Here is a 23772-nt window from a genome sequence, read left to right on the forward strand (position 1 = left end):
AGGACAGAGTTCAAGACGTATGCGTGTTTGGTGAAAGAGGGTGGCTCATTGTCCATCAGGTGCTATTTCTCCTCCTCCTCCCTAATTCTACTTCTAATCCTTCCCTAAACTCCTCCTCCTCCTCGCTAGCATTCTCTCTTACTCATCCACCACCTCTTCCTTACTCCTTATCCTCCTCCTCCCCACTCCTTATCCTCCTCCTCCCCACTTCTCCTCGATATCCTTCTCTCCACCTCCTCCTTCTCCTCCTGCGTCTTCTCTTCCTTAAGTAGTGCCACCTCGTCCTCCAAGGGAGCGCCTTCTCCTCAGTACATCAGAAATTCTACTCCAAACAACCATTTACATGTATGGTCAGTGGAGCCATCTCATGCGAAAAGACGTACTTTGTAAAGTGCGCAACTTATCACTATACTACTGAAACAGTTTAGACATTAATTTTGATACATTGAGGCAAATGGTGACGGAGGACAAAGACGATATAGTCACAGGAGCTTACGAGTTCAAAATTTATTTGAGTGGGATGCCGCCCGTCTATTAACAACATCACAGAAAAAAAGTATAACAGACTACTTTTTGATAAACCTGTTATCAAAGAAGGCTACATATTCTTCTCTTACGTCTATTACATAAGCTAATGTATGAGTGTGTATATTACGATTCGATGAGCTTGTAAATGTTAAAAACAATATGTAAAAGAAAATGCTGCAGTTGTTGTTCTCACCATATGGGTCAGAGATTCGTAATACTTTGGAAAACAAAAGTATGGATCAAAATTGATTTCATTGTACTACTGTATGATTACGGTATCCTATGTGTCAATGTGTCATCTAATCGTAAGGACAAGTAGTTAGGCCGACTCATTATTGTTACTTGAAGTATGACATAACATTATAGATGACGTGGCATTGGCTAATGAAAGGCCCAGGCCCCAGACCTTCAATGACCGATGTCCTCATCACTCAATTTGATATGCAAGGTAGCTCTGTGTTGCATAGGTGTAAAATCTTAAAACTCGCCTCTATCGTTCACCCATTAAAAACAAATAAATCAGTTTACATTACCCATCTAATCTATGGAAACTATAGTTCTGTAAGAGCATTTTATTTTCCAAATTCCTGATTCTGAAGCAGTGGCTTCCATATATACCTTCATATAAGTATATTCATAAAATAATAATATAAGCAGAAAATCATGTTATATATTATATTTTTGTGTTAAATGTTTACATCTAGAAAGAATAGTTTTATCAAATTAAAGGCTCTACTACACGACTTGAAATTGCTCTTAAATACATTTAACACAAAAATATAATATATCTTTTGTTTACATGTTTACACCATGAACAGATTGTTTATCGTACATATTAATTAAAATGTCTAAACAAAAATATAATGAACATTTTAAAAATCATGCCATTTCCCAAATATGATTTTCCTGTCTTCTTTGAACTTTGGCGAATCCAGTAATCGTAAGTATCATAATCTTTGTCGTGCCGTGTTTTCCAATGCTTGTCAATGATTGTATTATTTTGCCTATTCTAATTCCGTAGAACGTGATGAGATATTATCATCAGACCTAGAGGCGGGTTTATATGAAAAACATGTGTTTTTATGTACTTTCGTTATCTTCAGCAGTATCAGCAAGATACATAGCACAATTAATACCCCACAAATAGCAACTGCACTTATCAAACCGTAACTAAGTGTGTCAGTATTTGGTTTTCCACCATCCTTTGTCTCAGATCCTTGTATATCATCCATACATATGAATTCATTTTCATTTGAACAATTTTCTGTCTCCATATAAATGGTTCCATTGTTTCTTGTGATTGATAAACATGACCAGGAAACATTATTCTTGTTTTCGCCATCATCTTCAATAGCTCTGAAAGTTCGGAAACTGCCTAGCATTACTGAAGAATTTATATATTTTGGTATTCCTGAATTAAACGGGATAAGGGTTCCATTCTTCAGCCAGCATTTCCGGTAATGCTCAAGGAATGTATTGTTTTCTTCGTTAAAACAAAATTCTTCATGCCTTGGTACACATTCGTTACTAAGATCACTATCAACACGTTGTGTGCATATGCTATATAACATAGACGCACATTTAGTGTTATAGTACGATGTTGTTCCACTATCCTGAAAAGAAGCCCCAAGGCAGTTGAAATTTGCTGATTTTGATTGGACATCAAACTGCATGTTTCCAATCAGTCTGAAAACGATTATCCCCTTGTGTATATCCGTAAAATCATTTCCTAAACATTCCGGTGTATGTGGAAATCTGAATGAATCATACATGCATATACATGAATCATTGTAAATCCCAAGATATCCAATCGAGTGTAAAACCTGATCACAGAACAAGCTACATTCGTAAAGGATGTTAGAATAGAATGTCATGTTTCCTGCAAAACTGTTTTTATCCTGGTTTTTAAACCTCATGCAAGTATAGAGAGTTAGATAGGGTCCTTTTTGCGCCCGCCCTTTTACCCATACAGAATTCCCGTCCTTTAACACATCGTCGTTTAGACCAAGTTCACATGTAATGTTGATTAATCCACTGAATGTAAGCATTTCCTGTGTAATAAGACCACTGCGATTGTGACAGCTCCCTTTTGCATTTGTGTAGTTGCTAAATTGTTCTCTGTCCCCTTGAGCAACAATAAAACGACACGCAAAAGCGATAAAAAGATAGACACGAGCTATAAAACGTTTCCGTGTGTATATGGTAATGGCAGCAGGCAACAGTTCTCTTCTTTCTTGTTTTTCGATCATCAACCTGAAATAAGGAAATCAGTGGTTGCTATAAAAGTAAGCGGTTTCTAAGGAAGACATTGGTTGATAAGAAAGCCATTGGTTGCTAAGGAAGTAATTGCTTGTTAAGGATGTACGTAAATGCTAAGGCTAAGAAAGTATGTGGATGATCAAGAAGGCATAGGTTACTATAGATGTCACCAGTTGCTAAAGAAGTAAGTGGTTACTAAGGAAGTCATTGAATGCTAAAAAGGTCATTGGTTTCTAAGGAAAAAAGTGTTTGCTAAGGAATGAATTGGTTGGTAGGATACTGTTTGGTTTCTTAGTAAGTAAGTGGTTGACAAGGAAGTCATTGATTACTAGTAGGGAAGTAATTGCATGGTGCTTTGGATTAGGTATTATCTGAGGCACTTCATGAGGCTATACCAAATATCAATGGTCAAGTATCTATATTAGTATAAAGAAATCCTCGGACCTCCAGGGTTAGCCTAATTTTAACCCAGGGTACATAATTTGAACTTTTTTGGTAAGGCCATCTTTTTATTAATTGGCAAACGGATTTTTTTAAAATGTCGGATGGGTGGTGGAAAAAAGGAATCCAGACAAGTTATTCATTTTTAACAATTCATGTATTTATCAAAGTGATTGTGGCAAAATACGAAATCCAATGATCAAAATGTCAACAAACTGAAAAGTCATGTTCAAAAACACATATAAATGACATTTGAAAATGAATAAATGCTTAAGTATGTTTTGTTTTCTATGTAACACAATGGCTGCAATGTCTCAATATTATAATGTATAGACAATGATGTTGCCATTTAACTTTCAACTTGAGTCATACAAATATACATGTAGCACATGAAAGCTAACAGCTAAACTTTGAGGTACCTACTTTTTCTTAAGTCAATGATCAAATACTGCTGAATATTCAGCTTCTTTTGTATCTGGAATAAACCTCTGACATAAATTTAGAAAATAAATCGAAATAAAGAAGCACTATGGGTTATTGTTATTTTTTATCTTCAAAAGCAGTGTACTCTGCCTTATTTGTCATATTTCACAAAAAAACTGGCATCAGGCAATACACTGCACTTGCCCTCAATGAGATCTATCTACCTTAAGTTGATAACTCTTATAGTTTAAAAATTTAAGCTTGAAAATTAACAAAGGGCAATAACTCTGAACATATAGATGCAAGAGTTACGAGTCTTGTGCACTGCACTTGACCTTAATGAGACCTATCTAGCTATGAAGTTTCAAGTTGATACCTCTTATATTCTTCAAGATATGCCCCGGACAAAACTTTAAGCATGCAAATTAACAAAGTGCAATTACTCTAAAACTAAGAAAGCAAATGTAACTGTTATTGTGCACTGCACTTGCTCTTCATGAGATCTATCTACATATGAAGTTTCAAGTTGATAACTCTTATATTCTACAAGATATGCCCCGGACAAAACTTTTCGCATGAAAATTAAAAAAAGGCAATAACTCTAAAAATATGGAAACAAGAGTAACAGTTCTTGGGCATTGCACTCGCCCTCAATAAGATCTATCTACATATGAAATTTCAAGTTGATACCACTAATAGTTTACGAGATATGCCCCGGACAAGTGAAACGGGACGCTGACGCCACCGCCGCTCTGACAAAAGTAACCCCTATATGTCGAGAAGTGGGGCCAACTTTGGCCTCAGGGGCATAATTTAAACTGTTTTGCTAGACGGTCATCATATCATGCTCCAAAACAAATATGAAAGGTATGAGCGTTGTGGTTTGAAAAAAGAAGATTTTGAAAAAAACAATCTTAAATAATTCTCCATGAAACTTGTGACCCCCGGGGCAACCATAATAGAGGACCACTAAATTATGCCTTATTCAAAACAGCAAGGGTCTTCCTAGCGGTTTCAGACAAAAAGACTATCAAACATTTCCTAATTACAGTATACCAAACCTGTGAACCGGGGGCGTGGCCAGTAATGACCCCAGGGACATAATTTGAACAAACATTCACAAGCAATTGTGTTTAGGTGGATGCACAAATGGCCTTTGGCCAATAGAGCTAAAAATCAACAAACCCCTTTAAACTGTAATTTTGATCTCGTTCAACAAGGGCAAGGGAGAGTAAAACATAAAGCCAACTGCACAACCAAAAGAAAACAAGTTGTCTATCTTTAATCTTGACTATACATGCCTTGGCTAAAAATAGCATTTTTTATATTTTCAAAGGCCATAATCTAGGCATGCATGGGCAGATCTGGCTGGTTTTCGAAAGGAACCTAGCTCTGATGGATATCTAAATACTGTACATACTAAATACTGTTTCATCGAGATACCATCAAAACTGAAGACTGTATCGTGTTCACAAGCAATTGTTTACAGACGCACTCACGCACATACGACATACACATAGCCATCGCATAAACTCTTCTGGCCTGTGGCCAGTAGAGCTAGAAATAAAACAAAACGGCAAAAATGAGATTTTTTCAGTTTTACCAAAAAATACGGTCCCCGGTTTTGTAAACCAAAAATATATAAGAGGTGGCCTAAATACACTTTTGGCCATTTTAATGGTCAGAACTCTGTAGTGACGTAGGTGGAATGGCTAGTCATCGAACCTGACCAATATATTCTACCCACACACATTCTGACTAAATTTGGTAATGATTGGAAACAATCTTCTTGAGTAACGGATCGAACAAGAGTGCCTCAAGCGATATGTATGATTGACGAACTTGCCCAAGATATTATTCCCTTACACAGTCCGACCAAATTGGGTAAAAATTGGACAGAGGCGTCTAGAGATATTGAGTAAGACCAATTTGAAGTAATTCTATAATCAAATGGCAAAAACTATCAAAATCAGATTCTTTCCAAATTGGTGATGATAAACCAAAGGTTTCTAAAGTAAAAGATAGGACAAGACCGATTTGAGGTTATTTCTATAATTTAAGCGCGATTACTCTCGAGTGACTTGAGCGTTATGGCTGGTAATAGAACTTGTCCCAGAAATTATGACAATACGTTTTTTGACTAAATTTGGTGATATAGGGACAACGGCTTCAAACGTTTTTGATCGCAAACGATATATATATATATATATATATATATATATATATATATATATATATATATATATATATATATATATATATATATATATATATATATATATATATATATATATATATATATATATATATGTATGTATATATATATACCATTAAAGGGCGATTACTCTCAAGTGACAACAGGGATGTGGCTGGTTAGCGAATTCGTCTGAGATATTATACCAATACACATTTTGACCAAATTTAGTGGTGATTTGACAAAGTCTACTGAAGTTATTGAGCGGATAAGACCAGTTTTAGATAAATTCTTAAAAATAACATTGCTGTTATCAAACCTGTCGAATATATGCCAATACACATTCTGACAAAATTTGGCAAGAATTGGACTAAGCTTCTAAACTTATTAAGCGGACAACAAACTGGACGCCGCCCGCCCGCCGTAGGTAACATTCTTTGAAACAGACTTTTAAAAAACGCTTCTAAATTTCATTATTATTAAGTGTTGAGGTATAATATTTTACAACGCGAAACATTTACAATACTTTTTGTTAGCAGTTAAGCCCATTCTACAAAGGAATATGTTATTACCGAGGATGATGTTATAACGGGTTTGTTGAAATTCCGTTTTCAGTATGCATTTTTTTTTGGTCAATATGTTTCAAACTGTCCATTCAACAATCTTGTTTTGTGTACTATTGATGACATATTTTTAACTGACATATATTGAATAAAATAGTGAACCAGATGGTCATTGTGGTTCTGATTCGCTCATTTAAGATATATAAAGAAAACACTTATTATAAAATATACATCTGTAGTGTAGTACGCCCAATTGACAAGTAGTAGGTCATTTACAGATCTTGTAAATCTATTCTTTTTCATCTCTGAGTTCATGCAACAGGCTATAACATGGAAGGGCAGAAGGGTCAATATTGATTATTCCAACCCCCGTAATGATTATGTTGATACTGTTTTTTTTTCATTTTCGAAATGTCTGAAAACCGTGCCTTTATGCTAAACTGTTTGTTGTTACATCGCATTTGCCAATTTTAAACGCTTTTGAGAAAATTGAAAGTCCTCGTATGTGCAAAGACTTTCATTCCGTTTGTACCGTTGTGTTTCTCTCATCCCGCTTGTTCCATGGCACTTGTTTCATGGCGCTTGTTTTTTTCTGCTTGTTCCATACCGCTTAATCCATTCCACTTGATTCATTACGCTTATTTTATTCCACTTTCGAACTTTCAGCTACAGCAGACCTCAATTGCTAGCTCTGTCGAGTCACGATACTTAAGTGGTGGTGTTCATAATAGAGATTAATATGTTCATAAATTGCCATCAGTATCACAACTACATGTCATATAAACAAGCAAATTTGTTGAATTGATATCCCCCGCCTGATTAGGCCAAGTCAAGGAATGGTAATCAATTGTTGGATTAATATGAGTTTGAGTTTGATTGCAACTGTTTGAGATAAAAAAAAATGTTGTATATACTGTAACATTTAGAATTGACCAAAAAAACTAGTTTATGGCTCCATGTTACCCAGTTCCAAACTAATCTAAGATTTCAACAAATCAACATTCTGATCAAGTTTTGTGAAGATTGGTCCAGATATATGCAAAACATATAGCCTCTAGAGTGTCCACAAGTTTTTTTTTGAAGTTTTGACTCAGTGACATCATTTTGGACCCCACATGACCTACTAGTTTCAAACTATTCCAATGATTTCATCAAGGCATTCTGATTCAGTTTCGTGGAAACTAGAGCAGATGTATTGCCTCTAGAGTGTTCCCAAGATTTCTGTAATATATGACCTAGTGACCTAGTTTTTGTCCAATATGACCCACTTTCAAAAAGTCGAAATTTAACCTAAGAGAACATTCTGACCATGTTTGAACTTAATCAGACCAATCACCACCATAAATTAGTTTCGGACAAGATTGTTGAAAGATTTGACCTAGTGACCTAATTTCTTATCACATGTGGCCCAGTTTTAAACATGTCCAAGAGATCATCAAGGAAAACATTCTGATCAAGTTTCATGAATATAAGACCTCTAATGTGTTTCAAAGATTTTTCTAAAATTTGACCTAGTGACCTAATTTTTGACCCCATATGCCCCACTTTTACAACCGGTCAAAATTTAATTAAGGGGTACATCATGACCAAGTTTGAACATAATCCAACTAATCATTTCCATTCCGGACAAATCTTTTTAAGATTTGACCTTGTGACCTAATTTTCGATCATATGTGACCCAGTTTTTAATTAGTCAAAAAGTTCATCAAGGAAAACATTCTGATTTAGTTTTATGAATATTTGACCATGTATAATGCCTCTTGTATGTTCCAAAGATTTTTCTTAGATTTGACCTTCTGACCTAGATTTTGACCCCATGTGACCCACTTTTTTAAGTGGTCCATATCTCATCAAGGTTTACATCATGACCAATTTTGAACATAACTTGACCAATCATTACCATAATAAGGTTCCGGACAAGATTTTTTTCTAAGGTTTGACCAAGTGACCTTATTTTTGATCATATGTGACCCACTTTTATTAACGACCAAGAGTTCATCATGGAAAACATTCTGATTAAGTTTCATGAATATTTGACCATGTATAATGTCTCTAGTATGTTCCAAAGAATTTTCTAAGATTTGACCCACTGACCTAGTTTTTGACCCCATGTGACCCACTTTTTTAAGTGGTCCATATTTCTTCAAGGGAAACATCATGACCAATTATGAAAATAACTTGACCAATCATTACCATGATATGGTTCTGGACAGGATTTTTCTAAGATTTGACCTAATGACCTAATTTTCGATAATATGTGACCCAGTTTTATTAACGGCCAATAGTTCATCAAGAAAAACATTCTGATAAAGTTTCATGAATATTTGACCATGCATAATGCCTCAAGTATGTTCCAAAGATTTGACCTAGTGACCTAGTTTTTGACCCCATGTGACCCACTTTTAAAAGTGGTCGTGATATGGACAAGGGGAACATTCTGACCAAGTTTGAACATTTTCTGATCAATGCCTACCAAGATATGGTACCGGACGGACGGACGGACGGAATGACGGACGGACAACGCCAAAACAATATCCCCCTTCCGAAATCTTCGGCGGGGGATAATAAACATTTTCATCACGACCACCATAAATATCAGGGATGATAACAGGGCCAAGTTGCCAATCCTGAAAATGTCTGCGTGGGGTTCAGGGGGCCGCTAAAGGCCCCCGATGGGTCCAGGGCAAAGCCCTGGTGGGGGGACAAGGGGGGCGAAGCCCCCCGAAGCGTTCAGTATTTCAGGGTTTCTAATACCCTTTTTTGCCTTAGAATAGTGTTCAAGGAGTACACCTTTCGGTTTGGTAGATATAATTATATCCAACAGGAGACTTCCGCAATCAGAACAATTATCAGGAATCTGAGCAGTAAAGTTTAACATTTTTGTCTTTGAACAAAGTTAAATTTACTTTTTTACCTGAAGTCACAGGCATAAGACATTTTGGTTCAGTTGTCCACTTCCCATAAAACTCAACTGGCTATGATCAAATGCATGTGTATGAATAGTGTACACTGTGGGATATTTGATAAATAATAATGAACAACATATCAATTATCAAGCTTGCAAATGTTTATTGTAAAAGTGTTATGTATTCAATTTTTATATATCATAAGAGTATTTATTCCATTATCTGCACATTTGATGAAAATAAAATATTATAATTAATTATTATATATACTATTCCAAGTAATATCCAAATGGGACTGTAAATGCTTTGGCAGGGTAACCGTTGTGGACATGGTGGGCTGTGTCACCATCAAAGTCTATGAGGTGAGGGACAAGTTGACGTATTCTGGTCTCCAAGCCAGATTTTTCCCCTCATGTTGTTACAGGTGTCCAGTAGCACACAAACTAGTTTGTTCCACAGCATTTTAAGTCTCTCAAACAGGCTTTCAAATTCCTTGAAAATTGATTCAGAATCAGCCCTTGTGATTTTTAAGGAGGACCAATGTCTCAACACTATTTCTTTCTCTATAGCACAAAAATAGCTGCAGCAGTTTTCTCATTGTTTGTGTTTGTTGACTCGTCTAAGTTCAAACAAAACTGAGTTTCACGTAACTCCTCCACAAGTTCATCATTGAAATGGCTTGCCACTCCGTAAGTCATCTTATATAAAGCTGTACACCTTTGAAGTTTTAATTCGCTGAGAGCTTTTGTATAGATCTTTGGCAAGTGTCTTAAGTAAGACTCACTACATGTGGTGCCAGCGAGTATGGGAGGTCATGTTTAGCCATAAATCCAAGAATCATGGCTTCTGCATTGAATTGTCGGTCGTTGACAGGAACAACCGGATGCACTGGCTGAGGTGTCTGTTCATCCCTGACTTTTGGAACCATCAGCATACCTGGAAATACAAATTACAACTATAGAAATTAAATCTCACTCAAACTGGGTCCTCAAGAAGATTTGTTGAACTGTCTCAAATAGAAAATAAACTGACTGCTCCTACTTAATATATATTACTACTACAAAATATTAATTCATATTTTCTTTAAATTTTAACCAACCCAATTTTAATGTGTACCTTCCATTATGGTCAACAGTCACTTCTTATTGGAACAATGCTTTAAACATTATGAGAACTATAAAGAAACGGTTTAAATCGTAAACTTCAATCGGCCAAATAAAATTTGTTAAATAAAAATCGTTTATTTTAACAAAATCCGAATCGGGATGTCCGAAATATTGCTACTTGCGCAAACGACATTTTCAGTTTTAACACATTCTATTAACTTTAAAAGAAACGTTTCGGGAAATTCTCATAAAAATAAATAGCAAATATACCTTTAAATCGACGAATCGATGTTTTTAGAAATTGGTGGTGGTCGTGTTTTTCCAATACTGGTTTATTCGTCTTCGTCGTCTGTCATATCCGGATACGTACCATCCGGATACTGTCTTCTAGTCCGATCAGTAATTTCCGTAATCACCCGATGCTATCTTAACCAATCATATAGCTCGATTGGCAAGACGTAAATAGGTTCGCTAATTTCCGGCTTTACACTTCCGGAAAACTCACCTTTCGTACCCATATTGTTCGAACTGAGCTCGAATCGCTCCCTGTACCCCTCCCTCCCTAGAAAAAAACTCAACGGATTTACATATATCTCAAAATCGATCCGTGAGGCCTTAAATCCGGAATTCCGGATTAATCCGGAATTTTATCATCCCTGAAAATATAAGCCAGTATTATCAACACCACTACTAGACAAATTAAAAACTATAAGCAACCCATCACGAGAAAAAAAATCACCATAAGCAACCCCACCACGTGAAATGTTAATTATTATTAGCAAAACTATCAGAAATATTAAATAGCAGTGTCAACACCACTATTAGATCTATTAAACAGCATTATCAACACCAGCCCTAGAAATATTATTCAGCATTAACAAAACCACCACCAGAAATATTATTCAGCATTATCAAGAAAACTTCCAGAATATATTAACAACTATAATCAACATTACCACCAGAAATCTTCAGCACTAGCAATTATAGCAACACCACTATCATAAATATTGATAAGCATTTTCAATACCACCACCAGAAATATAAATCAGCAGTATCAACACCACAACAAGAAATATGAATCCTAAATATCATCACCAGATATTTTCAGCAATATGAACATGATTAACATCAGAAATATTAAAAGTAAAACAACAACAACTGTGAACAAACAGTGCATATGAAGTCCATCAGTCACACGTGTCTTGAGCCAGACTCGAGTATGGTTAAAACAAGGAATGATATGACAAATGTTTGGGAGTAGGATTGTGATTGGTCCAAACAACTGTGCAATATCTTATTTTATTGTGAATGCAAGTATGGTGGTGGTGTGGTCCTGTGTTGCCAGGGGGCGGGGAGGCTGGTGGTAGTACGATTAGGGGAGGGGGCGGGGATCGGTCAAGGCAGTTGGATTGTTGATGAAGGGGGAGGATAAAGGTTTTGTCAACATATGCTTCTTGTGGCATTAGTGACATACAAGTTTTGGAAGAGGAAAGTATGTGCCATGTAACCGCGAGATTCCATATGGGATTCCATACGATATACGTATTGCTCATGAAAGGCAGGGTATGTGGATTTCCAATTGTATTTAATTTTAATTTTATTATACTAGTAGGTTTATTCTTCAATATACATTGTGTAATATAAGCAATTTTGCATCGCCATGTCTTTTACATTTCATGCCGTGATACGGAATGCGGAAAAAAATTGCAAGTCGTCGAGTAGAGGAAGAAGTAATATACTTGTATGCTGTATTTCAATTTATTGGTTTTCATATTTCTAGTTACTGGCTCGTTTTAGACAATTAACATCTGGAAAGTCAAATGATACTTCACGGGTCAGTGTGGGATAAACACATGCCAATTTCCCAGCATGATATCATGCTTTTGTTTTGATAACTTCTGTCAACAATCTCTGTTTTCGTTTTTTTTTATAGTTTGAGCGGTCATTGTTCACACGTGGTTGGCTAAATCAAATCACTTCAGGAACTCAAGTTGCACAACTTCACCCATGTTCCTGATCAACAAAGTTACACAAGTATTCCCCAACAATGGAATGTGCCAAAGGGATCAAAGATCAAGCCAGTTCCAGTGAACCAAGTCATAGTAGCAGTCGGAAAAGGAAACCTGTCCTTTGCCAGATAGATACACAGACCAAGTTTACAAATTTTAAATTTAATTAAATAAATGAACTACAAACACACAATTCACTTTACAACGCTTTATTCCAAACATGAATAAACTAACAGTTATTCAATTATATCAAAGAAGCAGAAATAAAATCATATGATTCCTGTATAATATTTAAAAAGTTTAACTCTTGCTTCTTTGAGCAGAACTATATCGACATTTAAAGTTTGTTTATATTCCCACCAGTTGCTTTAAAATCTGAATTTCACAACACTTTGATGAAAGTGCAAACCGTAATTTTTCAACTTGGACTTCTTTTTGTGACAACTGTTCTTTTAGGGAAACATTCTGAGCGGCAAGTGCAAACATATCCAAAGGTGGTGTCCCTGAAAATAAATGCATAATAAATTTTACATTTAAGACAAGATGTTTAAGACTGACTCCTACCATTTCTCAAGAGTGTGGGAATACCTCTGTTTTAAATGCAACACCTATTGATTTACCGAAAGAGTTCACACCATTAAATTACCACAAACAGTAAAACAGAGCTGACAACAAGATCACAGGCATTGTTAGAGTGTTGGTTTCACTTACATGTACATTCTGTCTGTGTTTCTACTCCTCGTACAGTGTCTGCAGGATCCTGGACCAGCTTTTCTCTGAAAGATATTGTTGTAATGTTGATATATTTATATGCAAATTTACAAAAAAAAAACTGTATAATTTCCGTGTAATAATGTTCTCTTCAGTTCTTTTGAGTGTTCTGTTCTGTAACATACAAAATACTTGTATTAAAATATATGTAACTATAATGCTGTTGTTTTGTATTGAAAAAGGAAAAGTGGCATTTTAAAAATGAATAGAGGTCTACAAAATAATACAGTCTCAGTTTTGCAATTTATCCTACACGGTACATGCTATTCAAGTCTATAAATAAATAGATAAAGATAAATAAAACTCTAACGTACAGGCATGTGATATCTTGTATTAAATGCATACACTTGCATTTTGTGTACAAATGCTGCCATTAGATTCCTTTCCAAATGCACATCCATATTTCAACTATGTGTTATTTCCATCACGGCCGAGGTAGAGCCTCAAAATTGGTCTCATTATGCTCGTATTATCATATTTTATTTACCTATACCTAGTTTTATGGGGTCACATTCGCTCCTTTACCAACTGTTTCTAACCTTTTTACATAAAGGGTCATTTTTTCAAATTTTTAATGCTCATCCATATTTCAACTAAGTGTTATTTCCATCTCGGCCAAGGTAGAGCCTCAAAATTGATCTCATTATGCTCGTATTATTATATTGTATTTACCTATACCTAGTTTTATATGGCCACATTCGCTCCTTTACCAAACTTTTCTAACTTTTTACTTACATGGTCATTTTTTTCAAATTTTCAATGCATATCCATATTTCAACTATGTGTTATTTCCATCACGGCCGAGGTAGAGCCTCAAAATTGGTCTCATTATGCTAGTATTATTATACAGTACTTACCTATACCTAGTTGTATGGGGTCACATTCGCTGCTTTACCAACTTTCTCTTACCTTTTTACTTACTGGGTCATTTTTTGTTTAATTTTCAGAGCACACCCTCATATCAACTATGTGTTACTTACAACACGGCCGAGGTAGAGCCTCAAAATTGGTCTCATTATGCTCGTATTATTATATAGTATTTACCTATACCTATTTTTATGGGGTCACATTCACTCCTATACCAACCTTTTCTAACCTTTTTACTTATAGGGTCGTTTTTTTTTTCAAATTTTCAATGGTAATCCATATTTCAACTAAGTGTTATTTCCATCACGGCCGAGGTAGAGCCTCAAAATTGGTATCATTATGCTCGTATTATTATACAGTACTTACCTATACCTAGTTTTATGGGGTCACATTTGCTGCTTTACCACCCTTTCTAACCTTTTTACTTATAGAGTCATTTTTTTCAAATTTTCAATGCTAATCCATATTTCAACTAAGTGTTATTTCCATCACGGCCGAGGTAGAGCCTCAAAATTGGTATCATTATGCTCGTATTATTATACAGTACTTACCTATACCTAGTTGTATGGGGTCACATTCGCTGCTTTACCAACTTTCTCTTACCTTTTTACTTACTGGGTCATTTTTTGTTTAATTTTCAGAGCACACCCTCATATCAACTATGTGTTACTTACAACACGGCCGAGGTAGAGCCTCAAAATTGGTCTCATTATGCTCGTATTATTATATAGTATTTACCTATACCTATTTTTATGGGGTCACATTCACTCTTATACCAACCTTTTCTAACCTTTTTACTTATAGGGTCGTTTTTTTTCAAATTTTCAACGGTAATCCATATTTCAACTAAGTGTTATTTTCATCACGGCCGAGGTAGAGCCTAAAAATTGGTATCATTATGCTCGTATTATCATACAGTACTTACCTATACCTAGTTTTATGGGGTCACACACGCTCCTTTACTAACCTTTTCTAACCTTTTTACTTAGATGGTCATTCTTTTCAAATTTTCAATGCACATCCATATTTCAACTATGTGTTATTTCCATCACGGCCGAGGTAGAGCCTCAAAATTGGTCTCATTATGCTTGTATTATCATATTTTATTTACCTATACCTAGTTTTATGGGGTCACATTCGCTCCGTTACCAACTTTTTCTAACCTTTTTACATAAAGGGTCATTTTTTTCAAATTTTTAATGCTCATCCATATTTCAACTAAGTGTTATTTCCATCACGGCCAAGGTAGAGCCTCAAAATTGATCTCATTATGCTCGTATTATTATATTGAATTTACCTATACCTAGTTTTATATGGCCACATTCGCTCCTTTACCAACCTTTTCTAACCTTTTTACTTACATGGTCATTTTTTCAAATTTTCAATGCACATCCATATTTCAACTATGTTTTATTTCCATCACGGCCGAGGTAGAACCTCAAAATTGGTCTCATTATGCTCGTATTATTATACAGTACTTACCTATAGCTAGTTTTATGGGGTCACTTTCGCTCCTTTACCAACTTTTTCTAACCTTTTAACTTACTGGGTCATTTTGCTCACATTTTTTCAGAGCACACCCTCATATCAACTATGTGTTACTTACAACACGGCCGAGGTAGAGCCTCAAAATTGGTCTCATTATGCTCGTATTATTATATAGTATTTACCTATACCATTTTTATGGGGTCACATTCGCTCCTATACCAACCTTTTCTAACCTTTTTACTTACATGGCAGTGCTCCAGCCAGGGTTTGAAAAGGGCAGGGTGGAGTTTTGAAAAGGGCAAGCTACATGAGTCGTGTAGAGGCGATTGGGGGTGGTGGTGGGAGGGGTCAATCCCTGTCACAAGGTTGTTTTTATTGTTGTTTTATTTTAAATTCTAGGGAGGGGGGGGGGGGTCTGCCCCTAGAATTTGTTTTGTTTACATACTCAATTTAAATCATTTTTCATGATTTTCAGACTTATACAAAATGGTGTTGTTGTTTTTTCTCTAAAATTAGAAGGGTGTGTTTTAATATCAAAATTAAAATTTGTCTTTTTGTCTGTGGTAGTATGATTGTACTTGTTTGGCATCTTCTTTAGTGCAATGTCACATATTTCTCCTAAAAAATATGTTAAATGAAGAAAAAAAGAAACACAGTTAAACATTTGAAGCAATCAAATAAATATAAACAAAAAAAAGATATATGTTGGGGACGAATCTTAGTTTGGTACGATCGCGATTGGGTACGAATGTTACATTCAGCCTGGCTGTTATTTAATTGTCTGTGGTAAAATAATGTTTAATATGCAGATGTTTTAGAATAAAATGAAAATAAAAATCACTTCCCTGGTTTAAAAAATCACTTATAAAACAGAGCATTGATAAAATAACTCCGAAAAATGTTCTGACAAAATGGCGGTTTCAGCGAATTTTGACAAGATCGTGGACATGGTAAATAAATGCTACATAAAACATCAACATATTTTTGTGGGTAACAAAGAAATTTTCATCATGAATATATTAGAAATTAACTTTCAAAACTTTTACTGAAAAGGTGATGTATTTGATTGTGTCAGCGCCACCTTTCTTATGTTTACAAATCGGCAATGACCGTCTGCTTCAAATCAACAATTTTTAATTAAAATGGCGAGTATCATCAGTACAATACAATTAACAATTATTTTTAAAGATTTGTGCTTGACAACTCTTTTCACCATCCCTTCACATTTTCTATCGCATTTTATGAACTTTCATGATTGAATGAACGAGTTCTCAATGTATATTCTGATTGGCTGACATTAAATAGCCCCGCCTCCTGCCGATGTTTCCGTATTTGGCTCTTCCTAATTATTGGATTAGAAGATGACCAATTATGAATACACAGGTCGTCTGCTCACTACACAAATACACACTTAGCTGTCATATGACTTGGACAAGGCACATGGGAAAATGAAAGGGCAGTACGGCATATTTTAAGCAGACAATGGGGCATGGTGACACCTAGCGGGATCACTATTATCATAAGTATTACGTAATTTGTCTAAATTATGACAGCGGATTAAGGGCTGCTGCTCTTTCATAATAATTTCAATAGTAAAAAGGGCACTAACGGAATAATTGGCCCTAATAGAGTATTTGTGAAAAGGGCACTACTCAAAAAAGGGCAGGGCGGTAAAAAAGGGGGCACGGGCGCTGCGCCATTGAAAAACGGGCTAGCTGGAGCACTGCATGGTCATTTTTTTCAATTTTTCAATGCACATCCATGTTTCAACTAAGTGTTATTTCCATCACGGCCGAGGTAGAGCCTCAAAATTGGTCTCATTATGCTCGTATTATAATACAGTACTTACCTATACCTAGTTTTATGGGGTCACATTCGCTCCTTAACCAACTTTTTCTAACCTTTTTACTTAATGGGTCTTTTTTTTTTCAAATTTTCAGAGCACACCCTCATATCAACTATGTGTTACTTACAACACGGCCGAGGTAGAGCCTCAAAATTGGTCTCATTATTCTCGTATTATTATATAGTATTTACTATACCTAGTTTAATGGGGTCGCATTCGCTCATTTACCTTTTTTTTTAACCTTTTTACTTACATGGTCATTGTTTTTCAATTTTTCAATGCACATCCATATTTCAACTATGTGTTATTTCCATCACGGCCGAGGTAGAGCCTCAAAATTGGTCTCATTATGCTCGTATTATTATTATACAGTACTTACCTATACCTAGTTTTATGGGGTCAAATTCGCTCCTTTACCAACTTTTTCTAACCTTTTTACTTAATGGGTCATTTTTTTTTTCAAATTTTCAGAGCACACCCTCATATCAACTATGTGTTACTTACAACACGGCCGAGGTAGAGCCTCAAAATTGGTCTCATTATTCTCGTATTATTATATAGTATTTACTATACCTAGTTTAATGGGGTCGCATTCGCTCATTTACCATTTTTTTAACTTTTTTACTTACAGGGTCAGTTTTTTTCAAATTTTCAAAGCACATCCATATTTCAACTATGTTTTTTTTCTATCATGGCCGAGGTAGAGCCTCAAAATTGGTATCATTATGCTCGTATTGCTATACAGTACTGACCTTTATCTAGTCTTATGGGGTCACATTCGCTTTTATTTTCAACTTTTTCTAACTCTATTATTTACAGGGTCAGTTTTTTTTTAATGCATAGTCTCATCTATCAACTATGTGTTGCTTTCATTACGGCCGAGGACTCGTTATACTCAACTTTGATTTAGTTCTCACTTATACCTAGTTTGATGGGGTCAGATCCGCTCCTATTCCTAAAGTTATAACTAAAGGTTTAGTCGTTATATTTTTATATTTTTTGCATGCATCCTCTTATTGGCTTTGTTTTAACACTTTTTGCATTTTGATACATCTAGGTTTTTATGTTTAAATGTATATGTCAAATGTATGTGCATTGTTAAGTGTCCAGAAATAAATTTTAAAACACATTTATATCTAAAAAGAGTTTATAACATACTTGAAGTAAATCTCTTTCTTGACAATCAAACCATAAATATTAAGAAATAGGGGTGGGCAGTATTTTGCCAGAAATAGCAGTTACTCATAGAAGATGTCTACGAATAATGAGACCGAATTGTGACCAAAAATGTGTGGTAATGGTTATTATTCATGGTTTCATAGGCAAAAATAGTGTTCAAGAAAAGCATTAAAGAACGGGGGTATTGCAGAGTATGTTAACGTGAATTAGTGATCTGTAGCCTTTCTTATTGGTCGCTGGCATTGTAAATCACACGTATTTGAAAAATATCAAGGAAAGATAATTATCGGTCGATACTATTGGTCGTTACACTATTGGTCGCCAGCTTGTGCTTATTGTAAAACATGATTAGTGTGACAAGACTCCACAATGCCAGTCACTCAGTAACATATTATACAATAAAACAGTAGTTTAAACTTGACACATTCATAACCTGATGGAAACTGTTTAAGGTTTCAACTAGCATGATCATGGAGGTCAATATTTAGGACACAAGGAAGTAAACAAAATAAACATTTGCAGAATTCAGAATTATAATTGAAATGATTGTATTTTGATCGTTTTACGATAAAACCAAATTTTAATTTACTAACCTTCGCGCAGACATATTCGTGCTGGCTTATCCTGTTAACATTCAGTTTCTCGTTTGGCCGTCCACAGGCTTTTATCCAGCATTTGCACTTCTCAATGACGGATTATGGGTCGGAAATCGTTTAAATCGGCCTCAATTTAGTCCCTCCGGATACCTTTCATCCGCATAACATATTCCCCATCCGCATCGTTTAACTATTTTCAGAAATAAGTCTTAAAACTTCAATAAAAATTAAAATGTCCGGTTGTAAACAGTTATCGCTGCTGTGTGTGTGGGTAAAGATGGCGGACGGGACTCGGTGAACAATTTGCAGCTTTCTCATTGGTCAATAATGATTAGTTTGATTGACAGGTCGGATCGATGTATTGCAACAATGACCGTGGGAAAATGGGATAATACAAAACTTTGTGGGGGTGCGAAGCATGAATTTTTTATTGAACGAAACATTTTACATATATTCATCAAATACGAATAATGGGAACTTACTGAATATATATAAAAATAATAAATGTTTCCTTCAAACGATGTCTAAAACTCATTCGACTATGATTTATGAAATGACTACAAAAATACACCCCTTTTCAAACATGAGACAGTCCAATGTGATGTAGACAGGTGCCCGATGCTTCCGAAATGTTTACCGAGTCGTGGGGAATACTTAGCCGTTATTAACTATTTACAGGATATTTTTTTTGACAAAACAATCAGAATCGACGTGAAAAAAATAAAAAAAATCGGAAATGACACTTTATTTTTTTGTTCTTTTTGGAAAATACAGTAGGCGGGTTTGTGAATCAATTCATATAAAAATGCTGGCCTAAAAGATGATCTGACTTGAGTTTTATAGTAAAATTGTTCGCGGGGAAATGAAATTATTTTTTTTCTACTTTTCAATATCAATCTTTTTGGTGTCGGCGGAGAATAGGATACATTTTTCCTGCGTTAGCCTCCCAGAGGTCAGACAATTAATGTCCAGTGGCCCAAAATGTTTTTGCATTTACTTTAAGACACTCAACTAACAAGATTGACAGGGGTTCAAACTATATTTCCAAGGTACCACGAAGGGCCACCACAATTGAAACAAGAGCTTTCACTGAATGTGATTAATACTCCCTTATGCTGCCCTAATAGAAAATGGCAGTATATTATTAAGAAATTCAACCTGAAATTAAAAATGCAGTGGAAAAATTAATGATTCTTGGACACTGCAGTTCCTCTCATTGTGCTTTACCATTATATGAAGTTTATTTAAATTCCATACAGTAGTTTTCAAGTAATGCTGCGGAAAAAAGCAAAAACATAGCAATTAGTTAATTTATGGTTCTTTTGAAAAAAAATTGATTTTTTTTTTTTTTAAAAAGCCCTATTCATATAAAATCAAGAATTTGAGCAAGCCCGGAAAGCTCATCAGTGCAGGGCTTACGGGCTTTTGACCACTGGAAAATCACTGTACTGGGCGAGTACCTAAATCGGAACAGTACCTAAACATGGAACACCCGTTATAAAAGCGTTTTTCTGATCACGATCAGTTTATGTACGATTAAGAGTTCCAAAGAACACGATACTCCGGTATTTCAAGTGCTGCTATCATTCAAAGTTTTTCATGCTCAAATGTAAATACATGGCACCCGGGGGAATGACTTCATGCTTGCCACAATCACAGCATACTGGTACTAGGCAGCTTAGTGTTAAATGAAAATACTGATAAATCAAAATATCATGTAGGACCCCATGTGTGGCTGACTTTTGGCAGGTTTTTAACAACCAAGTTTTAGATGTTATTTTGTTAACAAGTTGTCTTTAATCCCATTCAAACTTAAAGCACTCATCTGTTTCTACATCCTAATGTCAACATTTAAGCATTACATGTTTAGATTAAAGTATCTTAGAAAGCCCCCAAACAGTATAAGTGTTCGATATTTGTACCCTCCAAAGCATGAATTGAGGGATGATTTACTGTCCATAAAATGAACAATCATGTACATAAAATTAATAACATCGTGAACCTGAACAGATCAGTCCAGGGAAATTGCCTCCCTAACTCCTCATTTTGAGAAAAGTGCTTATCAGTCTATGAAATCAGCATGAAATTGAACCAGTCTATTAATTAATCACCACTTAGCAGGCCATCCTGCTGGGCTATTTACGGTGTGTTCCTATTCCAAGATGTTTCTTGTTCTGACCAATATTGCAGTATGTGAGCATTGAATTTGTCCTGAATGATGTATCAAAAAATGAAAAGGGGGTACATGTTTGCATACAAAAAGGATATACATTATCCTGTTAAGAGCATTTCAAACCCCCAATGGCATACACAAATTTAAGTATTAAACGTTAAAACATGAAATCACTGTTTTCTTTTCGGTTGTTGTTTTTAATAAAGGATGGAACATGCAGAACTTTGCTGCAATTTGTGTTATGCTAATTTTTGTTTGCACCTTTTTTAATAACCAATGCACCTGATTTTTTTACGTTTTGGTCACAGAAAAACAATATGTATTCATTATATTTCTGCTTCACAAAGTGAGGTAGGGAGACATTTTTGGCAGAAGTGACCACCATAGCATGAGGATGTGTAGCGCTCAATACCCATGCCCCTAACTTCCAGGTCAAGGTCACAGCAATCTTCTTAACTAAGTATGTGTCCGTTAGTCCGTCCCATTTTTGTCAAGTCTACATTTTTATGGTCGGATTTGAAAAAAAAGGTTTGGCAGGAGTGACTGGTGTACCTTTAGCAGCCTGACTGATGATAGCTTGTGCCCGGTCTACATCTTTGTCATATATAAGGTCAAATTTAAAATGATTTGGCATTCCGACACTTGGGCGTGTAGGGATAATCATGGCATTCAGTGATAGCTCTAGTTACACTTATTGAATACATCCCACAAATGCTTTCTTAACTGTTATGTTATTATAATGCAATACATTGAACATCAACTTAAAAGTTCAAGTATACTAATTCAAATTAAATGTTCTGAACGACAAAAACAAGTTAAAATACCATGTACTGCTCGCTCGGTTCTCAGAAACATGTGCTTGGAATTTAATACCAGCTGGGCAGTGAGTATTTAAAACTTCGTGGCTTGCTTTATCATACCGATCGCCATGACTTTTTATGCATAAATCACGTTATATAAATGATCAAGGGTCATTTTTTACCTGTTTCATTGACTACATGTGTTTGAACTGTTTAAAACGAAAATATTTGTTCTGTTCGGTTCTGTGCCTGTTCTGTTTTTGGTTAAGGAACTCTGACAGTATCATAACATAATTTAAAACATCCGAATTAGCTGTGTTCAAAAGCATCTGTTAATGTTCATATTGTTTGTAATCCAATGCAAACAATGATATGTTTATGTTATAGACACACAATACTTTGTTAGTTATTATGATTATTTTATAAATCTCACAAAAAGAAGGTTCATTCTCAACTTAGTTTATATAACTATTATGAATTATAACGGAATTAATTATTCAACTTGAATTTTCAAGTGTAAACAATATCAAATGAAATGTTCTGAACAGTGAAGACAAGAATAAATACAAGTACAAGTATTTTGTTGATAAAAATCTGTTCTCAGAAACATGTGTTGGAAATTTGGTACAGAGAAGCAGTATTTATGACTTTGCGGCTTTCCTTAGATCATTATCAGTGAGGTGTTAATAAACACTGACCCCTGGATACCCTTTATCAAATTGATATGTTTTGGGGGCAAATACTCGGGAATGAGATGCTGACACATTATCCAAAGAAAAAAAAAGAACTTTCTACAACAAAAAAATTTCAAGATAAAAAAAATCAAAAGTGTTCAGATTTGTGACCTAGGCCAGTATATCTCCATTGGCTGCGCCATTTTACTTCTCAAATCGCTGCGTATAAACCGACCCCTCTGTCACGAGTTCGCACAAGTTACTCTGTCAGCGAAATGACGAATATATAACACTAACCCAGGGTACGAGATTCAAGAAAATTAAAAATAGAAATTAAAAAAAGATATTCATATTACATGCGCATTTCTTACCCATGCCTTTCGTACAAAGGCGAAAATGTAATGTAAGTCGCCATTTATTCGTCGTTCAAGATATTATTATTAGCCTTTGAACCTAGCGCATGCGCAAAACGTACCTTGAACTTTAAACTTTTATATTAAAACTCATGGCCTATTACAGACATACAGAGTTAACAAACAAAATGCAATAATACAATGGAATGACGAACAATGGATTCACATACTATCAGGGCCATAATGAAGTCATTCGGAATTGCTCGGCCATTTTTAGACGGTGCCCCTCAGGACCCGTCCTAAGTAGGCACATCAGCCAATCAAACTACCAGCCAAAGCACGCCAAAAATGGCAGTAAATAGTTCGTATCATTGTTTTGAATACAAGCTGATTTTAATTGGCTGTTGTATAGTGTTTTTTTTTCTAAAATATCTGGGCGAATAGTGAGAGAAGTAGGTCATGTATAATTTATTGACATTTGGTCCTAAAATCAAATATTTATATTGATAAATCAGTTCGCCAATATCGACCTCTACATGTAAATAATTGGAGTCGGGTCAAAAAGGCCCAGTACCAGAAAGGCCTGGTCCAGAAAG

General features: G+C 35.3%; 2 protein-coding genes across 6 annotated transcripts in view; one reads left to right on the plus strand and one right to left on the minus strand.

Annotated features, from left to right (window-relative positions):
- Window positions 1-23772, plus strand: part of LOC128237160 (uncharacterized) — a 36930-nt gene that overhangs the window by 9749 nt on the left and 3409 nt on the right. Inside the window, exon 1 of one of the 4 annotated variants that reach the window (XM_052952448.1) lies at window positions 22080-22232. The exons of 2 other annotated variants lie outside the window; for them this stretch is intronic. In XM_052952448.1, the coding sequence (XP_052808408.1) occupies window positions 22089-22232 (144 nt within the window). In that variant the 5' untranslated portion in view covers window positions 22080-22088. Of the gene's footprint in view, window positions 1-22079; window positions 22233-23772 lie in introns of those variants that run through there. One more of the 4 variants, XM_052952447.1, reaches the window with a different exon arrangement.
- Window positions 1086-23608, minus strand: LOC128237157 (uncharacterized). 2 transcript variants are annotated; one of them, XM_052952438.1, is made up of 2 exons: window positions 23407-23608; window positions 1086-2781 (listed from the first exon to the last, which is right to left on the minus strand). In XM_052952438.1, the coding sequence occupies exon 2, from the start codon at window positions 2775-2777 to the stop codon at window positions 1533-1535; it is 1245 nt and encodes a 414-aa protein (XP_052808398.1). In that variant the 5' UTR covers window positions 2778-2781; window positions 23407-23608; the 3' UTR covers window positions 1086-1532. The 2 variants fall into 2 exon arrangements, with proteins under 2 accessions (XP_052808398.1, XP_052808397.1); XM_052952437.1 differs by lacking the exon at window positions 23407-23608 and adding an exon at window positions 23195-23254.

Source organism: Mya arenaria, chromosome 6, assembly GCF_026914265.1.
Source record: "Mya arenaria isolate MELC-2E11 chromosome 6, ASM2691426v1".
Taxonomy (NCBI): Eukaryota; Metazoa; Mollusca; class Bivalvia; order Myida; family Myidae; genus Mya; species Mya arenaria.

Coding starts and splice junctions, on each gene's coding strand:
- LOC128237157 (XM_052952437.1), bottom strand. CDS start 23,238: ATGGCGACTTACATTACATTTTCGCCTTTGTACGAAAGGCATGG. Junction 2,782..23,194: donor CCTTTGTACGAAAGGCATGG/GTAAGAAATGCG, acceptor TCCTTATTTCAG/GTTGATGATCGAAAAACAAG.